This window comes from Ovis canadensis, chromosome X (genome assembly GCF_042477335.2).
Source record: "Ovis canadensis isolate MfBH-ARS-UI-01 breed Bighorn chromosome X, ARS-UI_OviCan_v2, whole genome shotgun sequence".
NCBI classification, from domain to species: domain Eukaryota; kingdom Metazoa; phylum Chordata; class Mammalia; order Artiodactyla; family Bovidae; genus Ovis; species Ovis canadensis.
This window is the reverse complement of record NC_091727.1, coordinates 70,613,455-70,626,387: the sequence shown is the minus strand read 5'-3', so window position 1 is coordinate 70,626,387 and position 12,933 is coordinate 70,613,455. Positions and strand designations below refer to the sequence as shown.

The following is a 12,933-nucleotide window of genomic DNA, read 5'->3' as shown; positions in this document are numbered from 1 at the left end:
GAATTTCAGAGTCTAAGGGCTTTGTCAGGACCATCCAGATGGAAAATAAGTTGAAGTTGGAACTTGAACCCAGGCCTGTCTCATTCCTAAATCCATTGTCTTTCATTTCCAGGGGTTGGGTTTTAAACCTCAATACAACGGAGAAGATCTTTCATGCACTATAAGAAACCTTCAGAGAAGTACTACATACAAGTTCAGGGTATGTGGATATAATTTATAACTTGTATCATATTTTAATATAAAAGTATACACTTCACTAAAGATAAAAATGAGTGTCTTTGGGGGTTGAAATGAAACCTTTTTGTATTCAGTTCTCAGAAATTTTCAAGTAACTTGCTTTACAGTGTTATTTGCAAACTGCACATTTTCAAATCACACGTTTATTTCCAATCGTCAACCAAAGTATTCTCTTTTACTCAAGCAGATCTTTGCACGCAATACAGAAGGAATAAGCAACCCTAGTAGAGAAGTAAAATATGCTACCTGTCCAGATAAGCCTGGATCCCCTAAAAAACCATATATAAAGGGAAAGATCCATGCACACAGAGTAAAAATTGGATGGGGTAAGTAATGTTTTTCTATTTTAAACTTACTCTAAATATTAACTATTGAGAAAAAAATCTTCCTCTAATTGCCCTCAATTTTACAAAGTAGTCTCTTAATCATTTGTATGCTAAATATTTTACCATATAAATGTTCCATTATAAACTATGTTCTTTTTTCTAGTTCTCTATTGCTATCTCATTAATTCATATATGAACAAATTACTGAACTTTATATGAGCCTTTAAAATTATGGTTATTACAAGTAAGATTATATCTAATATAGATGCAGTAATTAGGACACGCTGATGATAAATATCAACTTGACAGGATATTATACAAATTATTTTGCCTCTAAACTGGAAAAATCCACTTTAAGGTACATACAATTAGCATTTCAGTCTCTTGCAAATAACTTTAAAATGTTACTAAAGTAACATTCTAACAATGTAATTTGATTATGTTCTTATGATCTTTATTAATATCTGAATATTAATATCCTGTTAAGTTTGATGTTTGCATTTTTCTTCCATGAAAAATCTTAATTTATGAGATAACATTGCAATGAAAGACTTTTAAGTTTACTTAAGAATAATTTTAATTTTATTTCTCTTTTTCAGAACCACCCGAAGATAATGGTGGGACAAACATTTCAAGTTACAGTTTAGAAGTTAGGGAGAATTTGGATGGTAAGGCATCATGATTTTTTAATGTTTCATTCTGAAATAATTTTCAACTTTCCTAGAAGCTGCAAAAAATAGTATAGAGAATTCCCATGTGCAACCTTCACTTAGCTTCTTCTAATATTAATATCTTAGTGCAATATCATAGAGCAATTATCAAAGCCAGGAAATTGCCACTGGTATAATACTATTAACTAAACCCCAGAACTTACTTGGATTTCTCCAGTTTTTGATAACAAATCATATTTACTAACTGATCTAGTATGATTTTATGGTTAATTCTATGGAGAATATAATTAATTACTCTAAGTAGGTGATTGGACAGTAGTTAACTTCCAAAATGGTATATACATGAGATAAGATGTATAAGCTACCTATAATAATTGGACAAATTTACTTCTATCCCTTCAGTGAATTTCTGGAACATAATCTACAATGGAACCACAAGGGAATTTCTATACAATCACCTGCAACCTGGTACTACATATAAATTAAGAGTCTTTTGCACTTCACCTATAGGCCATAGCCAGGTGAGAAAAGAGAGAAAGAAAAGTTTTTAAATTGAATATTGAAATGAATTGTATAATATTACTAAACGTTTTACAAAACTAAACTTGAATTCAGTAGCCATAAGGTACTTTGTATTTTTCTTAGCCTTCAGATATATTGACTGTTCAGACACCTAACCTTTCTCCTGCATCTTGCCGTCCTCCACCCTTGAATGGTAAAGTGCAGTCCAAAGAAACCAACAACCAATGCAGTAAGGCTTCTTCTGTGATTTGAATTACTGACTTAAATTTCCTGTTTTGTAACTTCTGATTTTTATATTGATATATTCAGTTGGCCAAAAAGTTTCTTTGGTTTTAAGTAAAAATTAAAGACACATTTTTCATTTTCACCAATAACTTAATTGAACAACATGTTCACCGTTTTCTTCTACTGCCTTCTGCCATTTTTCAGGCAACTTCATAACTCCATCTTCCCAAAAATTTCTTTTTGAGCAAAAGACTGTTCCAGGTGTCTTTTACAGTATTCCAAGGAATTGAAAATTTTTTTCATTAAAAGAATTTTATAAACACTGAAATAAATGGAAATCTGAAGGTGAAATGTCTGGTAAATATAGCAGATGAATTTGGACTTCCCAGACAAGCTGTAACTGTTTTTGCCTGGTCATCAAAAAACATGTAGTCTTATGTTATACTGATGGAAGATTATATGTTTTCTGTTTATTAATTCCGGTGCTTTTCATCAAGTGTGGCTTTTAGTTGGTCTAATTGGGAGCAGTACTTATAGGAATTAATCGTTTGGCTTGCCAGAGGAGCTCATAATACAGGACTCCCTTCCAATCCCACCATGTACGCAACATCACCTTCTTTGGATGAAGACGCCTTTGATGTGGTTGATGGTGGTTCATTTCACTTACCTCATGATCTCTTCCATTCCACGTTATTGTACAGTATCCACTTTTCATCACCCATCACAATCTGTTTTTAAAACAGAATGTTTTCATTATGTTTAAATACAGAATCACGTGAGGAATTATGATCAAGGTTATTTTCGCTTAACTTTTGTGGACCCCAAACATCAAAGTGATTAACATAACCAAGCTCGTGTGAATGATTTTCAAAACTTCATTTGGATATTTGGAGTATGTCAGCTATCCACCACAAGGTATAACATTGATGGTTCTCAATTAATGTTTCAATTTGATCCTTATCAACTCCAGCTGATCTACCAACTATGGAGCATCATTGAGGAAGAAATCTCAAATAAGAAACTTCACAAACCACTTTTGATGTGTTCAATCAGCCACAGCATCTTTTCCATATACTTCACAAATCTTTTTTGGTGTTCTTACCTTTTTTGAAATAACAAATCAAAATGTGCTGAAACGTTGCTTTTTTCTTCCATCTTCAACATTAAAATAGCTACAAAAACTCACCAATTTCATTAAATCTTTTTAAATGCATGCTGGCATGATAGCTGTTACAATACCAGCTTACAAAATTGTTTTCAATGAAATTAAAGGCAGCTAAGCTCTTGTTGAAGCTGGTTTTAGAAAAGGCAGAAGAACCAGAGATCAAATTGCCAACATCCGCTGGATCATCGAAAAAGCAAGAGAGTTCCAGAAAACATCTATTTCTGCTTTATTGACTATGCCAAAGCCTTTGACTATGTGGATCACAATAAAATGTGCAAAATTCTGAAAGAGATGGGAATACCAGACCACCTGACCTGCCTCATGAGAAACCTATATGCAGGTCAGGAAGCAACAGTTAGAACTGGACATGGAACAACAGCCTGGTTCCAAATAGGAAAAGGAGTACGTCAAGGTTGTATATTGTCACCCTGCTTATTTAACTTCTATGCAGAGTACATCATGAGAAACGCTGGGCTGGAAGAAACACAAGCTGGAATCAAGATTGCCAGGAGAAATATCAATCACCTCAGATATGCAGATGACACCACCCTTATGGCAGAAAGTGAAGAGGAACTAAAAAGCCTCTTCATGAAAGGGGAAGAGGAGAGCGAAAAAGTTGGCTTAAAGCTCAACATTCAGAAAACTAAGATCATGGCATCTGGTCCCATCACTTCATGGCAAATAGATGGGGAAACAGTGGAAACAGTGTCAGACTTTATTTTGGGGGGCTCCAAAATCACTGCAGATGGTGATTGCAGCGATGAAATGAAAAGACGCCTACTCCTTGGAAGAAAAGTTATGACCAACCTAGATAGCATATTGAAAAGCAGAGACATTACTTTCTCAACAAAGGTCCGTCTAGTCAAGGCTATGGTTTTTCCAGAGGTCATGTATGGATGTGAGAGTTGGACTGTGAAAAAAGCTGAGTGCCGAGGAATTGATGCTTTTGAACTGTGGTGTTGGAGAAGACTCCTGAGAGTCCCTTGGACTGCAAGGAGATCCAACCAGTCCATTCTAAAGGAGATCAGTCCTGGGTGTTCTTTGGAAGGAATGATGCTGAAGCTGAAACTCAAGTACTTTGGTCACCTCATGCGAAGAGTTGACTCATTTGAAAAGATTCTGATGCTGGGAGGGATTGGGGGCAGGAGGAGAAGGGGACGACAGAGGATAAGATGGCTGGATGGCATCACCGACTCGATGGACATGAGTTTGAGTGAACTCCGGGAGTTGGTGATGGACAGGGAGGCCTGGCATACTGCGATTCATGGGGTCACAAAGAGTCGGACACAACTGAACGACTGAACTGAACTGAACTGAAGCCCTACTAGAGCCATCTTACAGAAAATAAATGAGCATTTTGGCCAACTCAATATTAAATCTATTAAAACAGAATAAATGGTTTTCTTTTAGTGCAAAATCAAATAATGTCTAGAAAGTTATTTCTTGGTAATTAAGATCAGAAAAAATTTAAATGTCTGGGAATTAAAAGTTAACTAACACAAATTGGTATAATTTGAACTTTTTGTTACTTTAGCATAGAGTAACTGTTATATGTTTAACATATCTTCTTAAATTATATTGTGTTTTTAAGTACCATCCTTAAAATTTGCAATTTTTAAGCTAATATTGTTTATTTTTCAGGTAGTAAGAAGTTGCTAAATAACACAGGGAGCCTAGTCTGGCACTCTGTGATGACCCAGAGAGATGGAATGAGGGGAAAGGAGAGAGGGGAGAAAGCAGAAAGGCATACATATGTGTGTGTATATATATATATATGTACATGCATAATTATGCTGAAGCTTGTCATGCTGCAGTCCATGGGGTCGTGAAGAGTTGCACATGACTTGGCAACTGAAAAACATATAATTATGACTAATTTGCATTGTTGTGTGGCAGAAATCAACACAAAATTGTAGTTTTTCATCCATTAAAAAAGAAAAATTAAAAAAATTGTATATTTTTACAGACAATTCTCCTACAAAAGGAAACTCTGAAGCACTTACAAATGTCAAAAAGGCAAATGGTAACCAAGATGATGCACAAGGGCACTCTGGCTCAGAAGTGAGAGACACAGTGAGTAAATTCATTCTTAGAGAATTAAGTTTCTGGTTAAAAGCAACAAATAAATCTGGGGATACTAAATTGTTCAGCTAACCATTTGTAGTTCATTTCACTTTGGCTGAATACATGCTTCTACTTCTTATCAAGGTGGGGAGTAAACATCCCTGCACAATCATTTATATGTCTGCTTATTTGTTTGTTTGTGTTTATTTGTAGTCTGGATCTCATTCGGTGACATGTGAAACTGCTCCAGTCCCAAGCCCTCCTACTCAATGTGGTATACCTGTGCTAACCTGCAAGAGTCCAACCTGTGTTGTTGTTAGTTGGGAAGTACGTTATCAGTTTATTAATTTTGGTGATATAAAAGCACAATAATTGGTTTAGAAATTGCTTTTAAAGTCTATAACTTCCTAAGGATTCAGAGCCTAGATTAGGGTTCCATAAATCTTGGACCATGGTTTTAGAACACACCTAAGACCTGTTGCTAGTGCTATTAGAAAGGCTAAGGCTATGGTAATCCTGCTTTCCAAATCTTATATTTTTGAAGGATAATAAATTTAGAAAACCAAAGAGACAATCAATATGCAACCAATTGAATTTTTTAAACTAAAATAAGAGATAGTAAAATTAAATATATTTATAGTTTTTTAAAGTTTCATTGGGAAACCTCTGGTAGTCTTTTTGCATATACCCACAGTATGACACATAAGAAATGTGACTGTGAAGTAATGAAGATTTTTTTTTAATGTACATCCATTTGAATATCTTCCCCTTCAAACTAATCAAACTCAAAAAGAATTGGCCTAGTTATCAAGCCCCCTAGGTATCTTTGATTTTTTCTTCCCTTTTTCCCAAATTCTAGCAGAGAATTTTTAGCATTAACAAAAAACCTTTAGTCTGATAATAATAAATGATTGCCTATAATGAAAGAGAATGTAAAAATATAAAGAGAGAGATATGAATCACTTTACTGTATACCTGAAATGAAACATTATCAACTATATTACAATAAATTTTTTTTAAATAATAATAAGTGATTGATCTGTTCACACCCCTGTATAAAAGCCAGACAGTACTGAGCTTTGTGTTTGATCCCACTAGTATGTTGGATTATCCAATCATTTCTCTTAATTTTATTTGAGCCATTTAATGTTAATTATAGTGTTCAACATTATGTTTATTTCTGTACTTGTCTATATTTCATTCCATTTAATAGATTATAGGCTTTGACACTGAAAGGATCATATTGTTACTTTCCATAATATTGAGTATAGTGACTCTTTATAGAAAGAGCTAAATTTTTTGTTTTTGTTGCATTTTTCAGATTCCTGTATGTAATGTTGCAGAAATCACTGATTACAGACTAGAGTGGGGACAAACTGAAGATTCAATGCACTTGATTTACACTGGCCCTTGTTTGAGCTATGAAGTTAAAGGTCTCATTCCTGCCACTATGTATTTTTGCAGAGTTCAGGTAATCCTAACAGTTCTTCCAATGTAAGCAAAGTATTAAGCTATGCTATTCACATTCATAATATACCATTTCCAGTGTAAAGACCAGAAGGGAGTCATAGACTTCCAAATCTTAAATATTCATCATATCCAGCAACAACATTCTGGGTTCCTTTTCCTTGCTTTTAAAGCCTCACATAATCTGGTACCTACTTTCTCTTTTTAAATTTATTTATTTTTTAATTGAAGGATAATTGCTTTGCGTAATTTTGTTGTTTTCTTTCAAACATCAACATGATGGCACCTACTTTCTATTCCAACTTGATCTGACATTATTTTCTCTTCAGTTCTATATTTCCCAAATTTCCCTGAACTCACTTGAAATGCTTTTATAAAACACTGAATTCTGAACCTCCACTCAGACCTACTGAATCAAATTTTTTAATCCAGAGATCTACTAATCTGTATATTATAAAAGCACCCAAAGTGATAATTATCGTTAATTAGGAAAAACTGCACAAACCATACCAAACAAGTCTACTGCCACCCCAAGTATGTTTTGTACATTTGTTCATATTGGTTGTTTGCCTATCTTGTTCCATAAAGCCAAGCTTCTGCATGAATGCTTCCCTGAATACCTCAGGTAGAAGTGATCCCTTCATCTTCTACTAGAATTAGAAAATTTATAACTTTAAAGTTTGGGGAAACAGCCTGCATTTGGAATTACCTGATATGTTATCCATATAGTGTTAAACCATCAAATCCTAGGAACCCTAATACTGGTACCTGAGCTGCATGTTCCAGATTGCCTTGCATAACTGGAAGTTGGGGGGGGGGTGTTTAACTATTTTTTTTAAAAGAATCCTTTGTAATATTTTTGGATACTCTTATTTTTGTATTATAAAAATGCTCTCACGATATATATTTATTAGACAGCCACCACAATAGTTCAAAGAATAGGGGAGTTTATGAACATTAAGGTTGCTGTAGTGGGTCAGACATTAATGGTGAGACATTAATTAATTTAAAAGATATTAGAGAGGTAAAAATCAATGGACTAGCTTCTAGCCAAGACAGAGTACCCCCATAATTCCCAGGTCTTCCCTCTTACAACCAAAAAATCCTGAGCATAATACAATAAGCAAACATAGGAAAACTCTGAATGCTGAAAAGAAAGAAAAATGTGGAAGGAAAAAAATCCTGGGGAACTCACAACTTGAATAACACAGTGGTGAGCCCCTGGACTTCCTTATCATCTCTCATATAGCCCAAAAAGGGCGTGAGAGAAGTCTCCAACTCAAAATTTCCAAAAGGAACAGACAGAACAAAAACTCCAAGAAAAGCCTGTTCCACCTCAGCCCCAGCAAAATGACTGGCAATAGGGTGGCCTAACAAAATAAAACATTGTTCACAATACCCACTTTACTCCACCCAAACATCAACAGAAAAATTACACATATCCCTATCCTTCCCCACCCCTGAAATTTCAACAGGCCAAGTAGGAAGCTGACTATCCAATTTACCCCAAAAGCAAGCAACATGCTCTAATTTCCCTAGCCAGAGGTATCAGTTTTGGCAGGGCCAAGCAGGTAATTACTTCCATCCTCTGCCTGGCAGAAGCAGACAGTACTCTGCTTCCATTCCCCTGCTAACTGGTGTCAGCATGGCCAAGCAGGGAGCTTCCAGTCTTCCATACCTCTCTCATGGAAGCAGGCAGCAGCTCTCTAATTCCCCTGTAAGGGTAGTGTTGGCAAGCTCAGCCTCCACCCTCACCCAGCAGCAATGTACTGAACAAAGTGGTATGATTCAGGCTAGTTAGCTCTCTACTTTCCTCCTGCCCCTGTGTCAGTGAGACCCAGAGTGAAGCTCAACTTACATGTGCACCTACCAGCCCTGAGACTGAAAGACAATATGGGAAGCAGAGCTAGTCAGCACTCACGCCCACCCGCCTTCACCTGCTGTCAGTAGGTTCCAGTGGAGAGCTCAGTCTCCATATCTTCTCAGCCATTAGAGAGGGATCTAGGTGTTGAGAAAGTTATGCTACTTGGTGCCTCTTTCTCCCCATTCTCTTCCCTTGGTGTCATTAAGACCCAGCTGGTAGCCAAGTTTACACTTCCACCCTTAATAAATAGAGGTGTTAGTCCTGCACTTCCCTTCTCCATGGTATCGGCACAACCCGGTGAGGAGTTGAGTTTATACCCACACTCAGAGACAGTGATGCAGTACAAATAGTTGCCCTACTTTTGCTAGAAAGAAATCAAAGGGGCCTAGACAAGAGCTGAACTTCCACCCTACCCAACTTTTGCACTATACCTCTGGAGGGAAAAAGTCTACTAAATTCAGTTCGATTCAGTTGCTCAGTCATGTCTGACTCTTTGCAACCCCACGGACTGAAACATGGCAGGCTTCCCTGTCCATCACCAACTCCCAGAGCCTACTCAAACTAATGTCCATTGGGTTGGTGATGTTATCCAACCATCTCATCCTTTGTTGTCCACTTCTCCTCCTGCCTTCAATCTTTCTGAGCATCAGGGTCTTTTGCAATGAATCAGTTCTTCGCATCAGGTGGCCAAAGTATTGGAGTTTCAGCTTCAGCATCAGTCCTTCCAATGAATATTCAGGGCTGATTTCCTTTAGGATGGACTGGTAGGACTTCCTTGCAGTCCAAGGGACTCTCAAGAGTCTTCTTCAACACCACAATTCAAAAGCATCAATTGTTCAGCACTCAGCTTTCTTTCTAGTCCAACTCTCACATCCATACATGACACTGGAAAAACCATAGCTTTTGACTAGATGGACCTTTGTTGGTAATGTTTCTGCTTTTTAGTATGCTATCTAGGTTGGTCATAGCTTTTCTTCTTTTAATTTCATGGCTGCAGTCATCATCTGTTTTTTGTTTTTTGTTTTTTTTAAATAGTCTACTAAAATATGATTAAATGAGATCCAGGTCTCAAAGTATAATATTCAAAATGTCCAGAATAAGTAATCATTTGTCATAACAAGAACCAGGAAAATCTCAACTCCAATGACAAAAAACAACAGACTCTGTGAAGTAATTCAGAGGTTTGAGTTATCTGAAAAGGGCTTAAGCAGCCATCAAAAAAATATTCTGACCAGTAATTGTGAGTTATCCTGAAACAAATAAAAAAATATTAAAAATCTAAACAAAGAAATAGAAGTTGTAGAAGAAAACCAAATGGAAATTACAGAACTTAACAATACAATAACAAAATAAAAGCTTGATTGGATGGGCTTAATAGTAAACTTGAGATGACAAAAGATATAGTCAGTGAACTTGAGGACAGATAATAGAATTTACCCATTCTCAACACCAGGAAGGGTTTAGAAGAAAAAAAAAGAATGATTTCAGAGATATATGAAATAACAAAATACCTAATGTCCATATCATTAAACCCCAGCAGGAGAGAAGAGAAAGAGAAGGAGTGAAAAATTATTCAAAAAACAATAAAAAGCATTACAATTTGGGGAAAAAAACATAATCCAAAAGTTTTTAAAAGCTGGATAAATCCAAAATAAACCTGAATAAACCCACACAACTAAGCCACATCTTAACTAAATTCTGGAAACAAAAAAGAAAGAAAAATATCTTAAAAGTACCTAGAGAAAAATGGTACACTACTTATAGGTGAACATCAATCCAGATGACAAAGGATACCTCACCTGAAACCATGAAGACCAGCAAGGAATGGCACAACATTTTTCAAGTAGATAGGAATTGGCAACTGCAAGCTATATCCAGTCAAAAATATTCTTCAGGAATGAAAAGAAAATAAAGACATTCTCAGATGAAGGAAAACTAAGAATTTGTTGCCAGCAAAACTACCCTAAAAAATGTCTACAGAAAGTACTCTAAATAAAAAGGAAAAGATGACAGAATAAGGTTTAGAACTTCAGGAAATAAATAACATTGGGATTTTGACTCAAGATGGTGACATATGAGTCCTGAGCTCACCTCCTCCCACAGGCACACCAAAACTATAGCTATACAGTAAGAACTCCCCCTGAAAGAAGTCCAGGAATATTTTACCCAGCAAAGTTATCCTTCAGAACTGAAAGCAAGATCAAGAGTTTTCCATGGGGAAAAAAAACAACAACAACAACAACTCACAGGATGGGAGAAAATATTTGTAAATCAAGGGACTGACAAGCGATTAATCTCAAAAATATACAAACAGCTCATGCAGCTCAATATCAAAAAAGCAAACAACACAATCAAAAAAATGGGCAGATCTCAATAGACATTTCTCCAAAGAATACATACAGATAACCAACAAGCCCTTGAAAAGGTGCTCAATGTGGCTCATTCTTAGAGACATGCAAATCAAAACCACAATGAGGTATTAGCTCACACCGGTCAGAATGGCCATCGTCAAAAACTCTACAAACAATAAATGCTGGAGAGAGTGTGAAGAAGAGGGAATAAACTACACTGTTGGTGGGAATGCAAACTGTTACAACCACTATGGAGAACAGTATGGAAGTTCCTTAAAAACTAAAAACAGAGCTACCATATGATCCAGCAATCCCATTTCTGGACATATATCCAGAGAAAACCATAATTCAAAAGGATACATGGATACCAATGTTCACTGCAATAGCCAAGACATGGAAGCAACCTAAATGTCTGTCAACAGATGAATAAGATAAACAAGATGTGGTAGATAGATAGATATAGCTATAGATAAAATGGAGTATTACTAACACTGAGTCATCAAAACAAATGAAGTAATGACATTTGTACAACATGGATGGACCTAGAAGTTATCATACAGTAAAGCAAGTCAGACAAAGACAAATATCATATGATAACAGCTACATGTGCCTTCTAAAAAAATGATACAAATGACCTTATTTACAAAACAGAAACAGACAGACTCACAAATTCTGAAAACAAACCTATGTGTACCAAAGGGGAAAGGAAGCAGAGAAGGATAAATTGGGAGGTTGGGATTAACATATACATACTACTATATTTAAAATAGATATTAACCAACAAGTACCTACTATATAACATAGGGAACTCTACTCAATATTCTGTAATAACCTATATGGATAAAGAATCTGGAAAACAATGAATATAAGTATATGCATAATTGCATCACTCTGCTGTACACCTGAAACTAACACACAACATTATAAATCAGTTATACTCCAATGATTTATTTTGCTTTTATTTTATTTTTATTTGGAGAATAATTGCTATACACTATTATGTTGGTTTCTGCCACACAACAACATGAATCAGTCATAAGTATACATATATCCTCACCCTCTTGAACTTCCCTCCCACCCCCTCATCCCACTCCTCTAGGTCATCAAAGATCACCTGGCTGAGCTTCCTGTGTTACACAGCAACTTCCCACTAGTTATCTATTTTATGCATGATAACATATATGTTTCAATGATACTCTCTCAATTCATCCCACTCTCCCCCTTCCCCACAGTGTCTACAAGTCCACTCTCTACATCTGTGTCTCTATTCCTGCCCTGCAAATATGTTCATCAGTAGCACTTTCTGGATTCCATATACATGTGTTAATATACAATATTTGTTTTTCTCTTTCTGACTTACTTCACTCTGTATAACAGTCTCTAGGTTCAGAAGCCTCAGTTCAACTGACTCAAATTCATTCCTTTTATGGCTAATATTTCATTCTATATATGTACCACATCTTCTTTATCTGTTCATCTGTCAATAGACATATGGGTAGCTTCCATGTCCTGGCTATGGTAAATAGTGCTGCAGTGAACATTGGTGTCCATGTGTATTTTTGAATTATGGTTTTCTCAGGGTTTATGCTGAGGAGTGGGATTGCTGGGTCATATGATAGCTTTATTGCTAGTTATTTAAGGAATCTCTATAGTGTTCTCCATAGTGACTATATCAAGTTACATACCTACCAACAGTGCAAGAGGGTCCCCTTTTCTCAAAATCCTCTCCAGCATTTATTGTTTGTAGATTTTTTTATGATGGCCATTCTGACTGGTGTGATGTGATTGTAGTTTTAATTTGCATCTCTCTAAAGCTCAACATTCAGAAAGCTAAGGTCATGGCATCCGGTCCCATCACTTCATGGCAAATAGATGGGGAAACAGTGGAAACAGTGGCTGACTTTATTTTGGGGGGCTCCAAAATCACTTCAGATGGTGACTGCAGCCATGAAATTAAAAGACGCTTACTCCTTGGAAGGAAAGTTATGACCAACCTACACAGCACATTAAAAAGCAGAGACATTTCTTTACCAACAAAGGT

General features: G+C 36.0%; 1 protein-coding gene across 1 annotated transcript in view; it reads left to right on the top strand.

The window, feature by feature from the left end:
• The window catches only part of LOC138930745 (fibronectin type III domain containing protein 3C1-like), a 57,372-nt gene that overhangs the window by 19,203 nt on the left and 25,236 nt on the right, over positions 1-12,933 (top strand). Inside the window, exons 14-21 of the mRNA XM_070291192.1 lie at positions 113-199; positions 425-563; positions 1,163-1,231; positions 1,637-1,755; positions 1,880-1,985; positions 5,113-5,219; positions 5,424-5,537; positions 6,532-6,681. Of these exons, the coding sequence (XP_070147293.1) occupies positions 113-199; positions 425-563; positions 1,163-1,231; positions 1,637-1,755; positions 1,880-1,985; positions 5,113-5,219; positions 5,424-5,537; positions 6,532-6,681 (891 nt within the window). The remainder of the gene's footprint in view (positions 1-112; positions 200-424; positions 564-1,162; positions 1,232-1,636; positions 1,756-1,879; positions 1,986-5,112; positions 5,220-5,423; positions 5,538-6,531; positions 6,682-12,933) is intronic.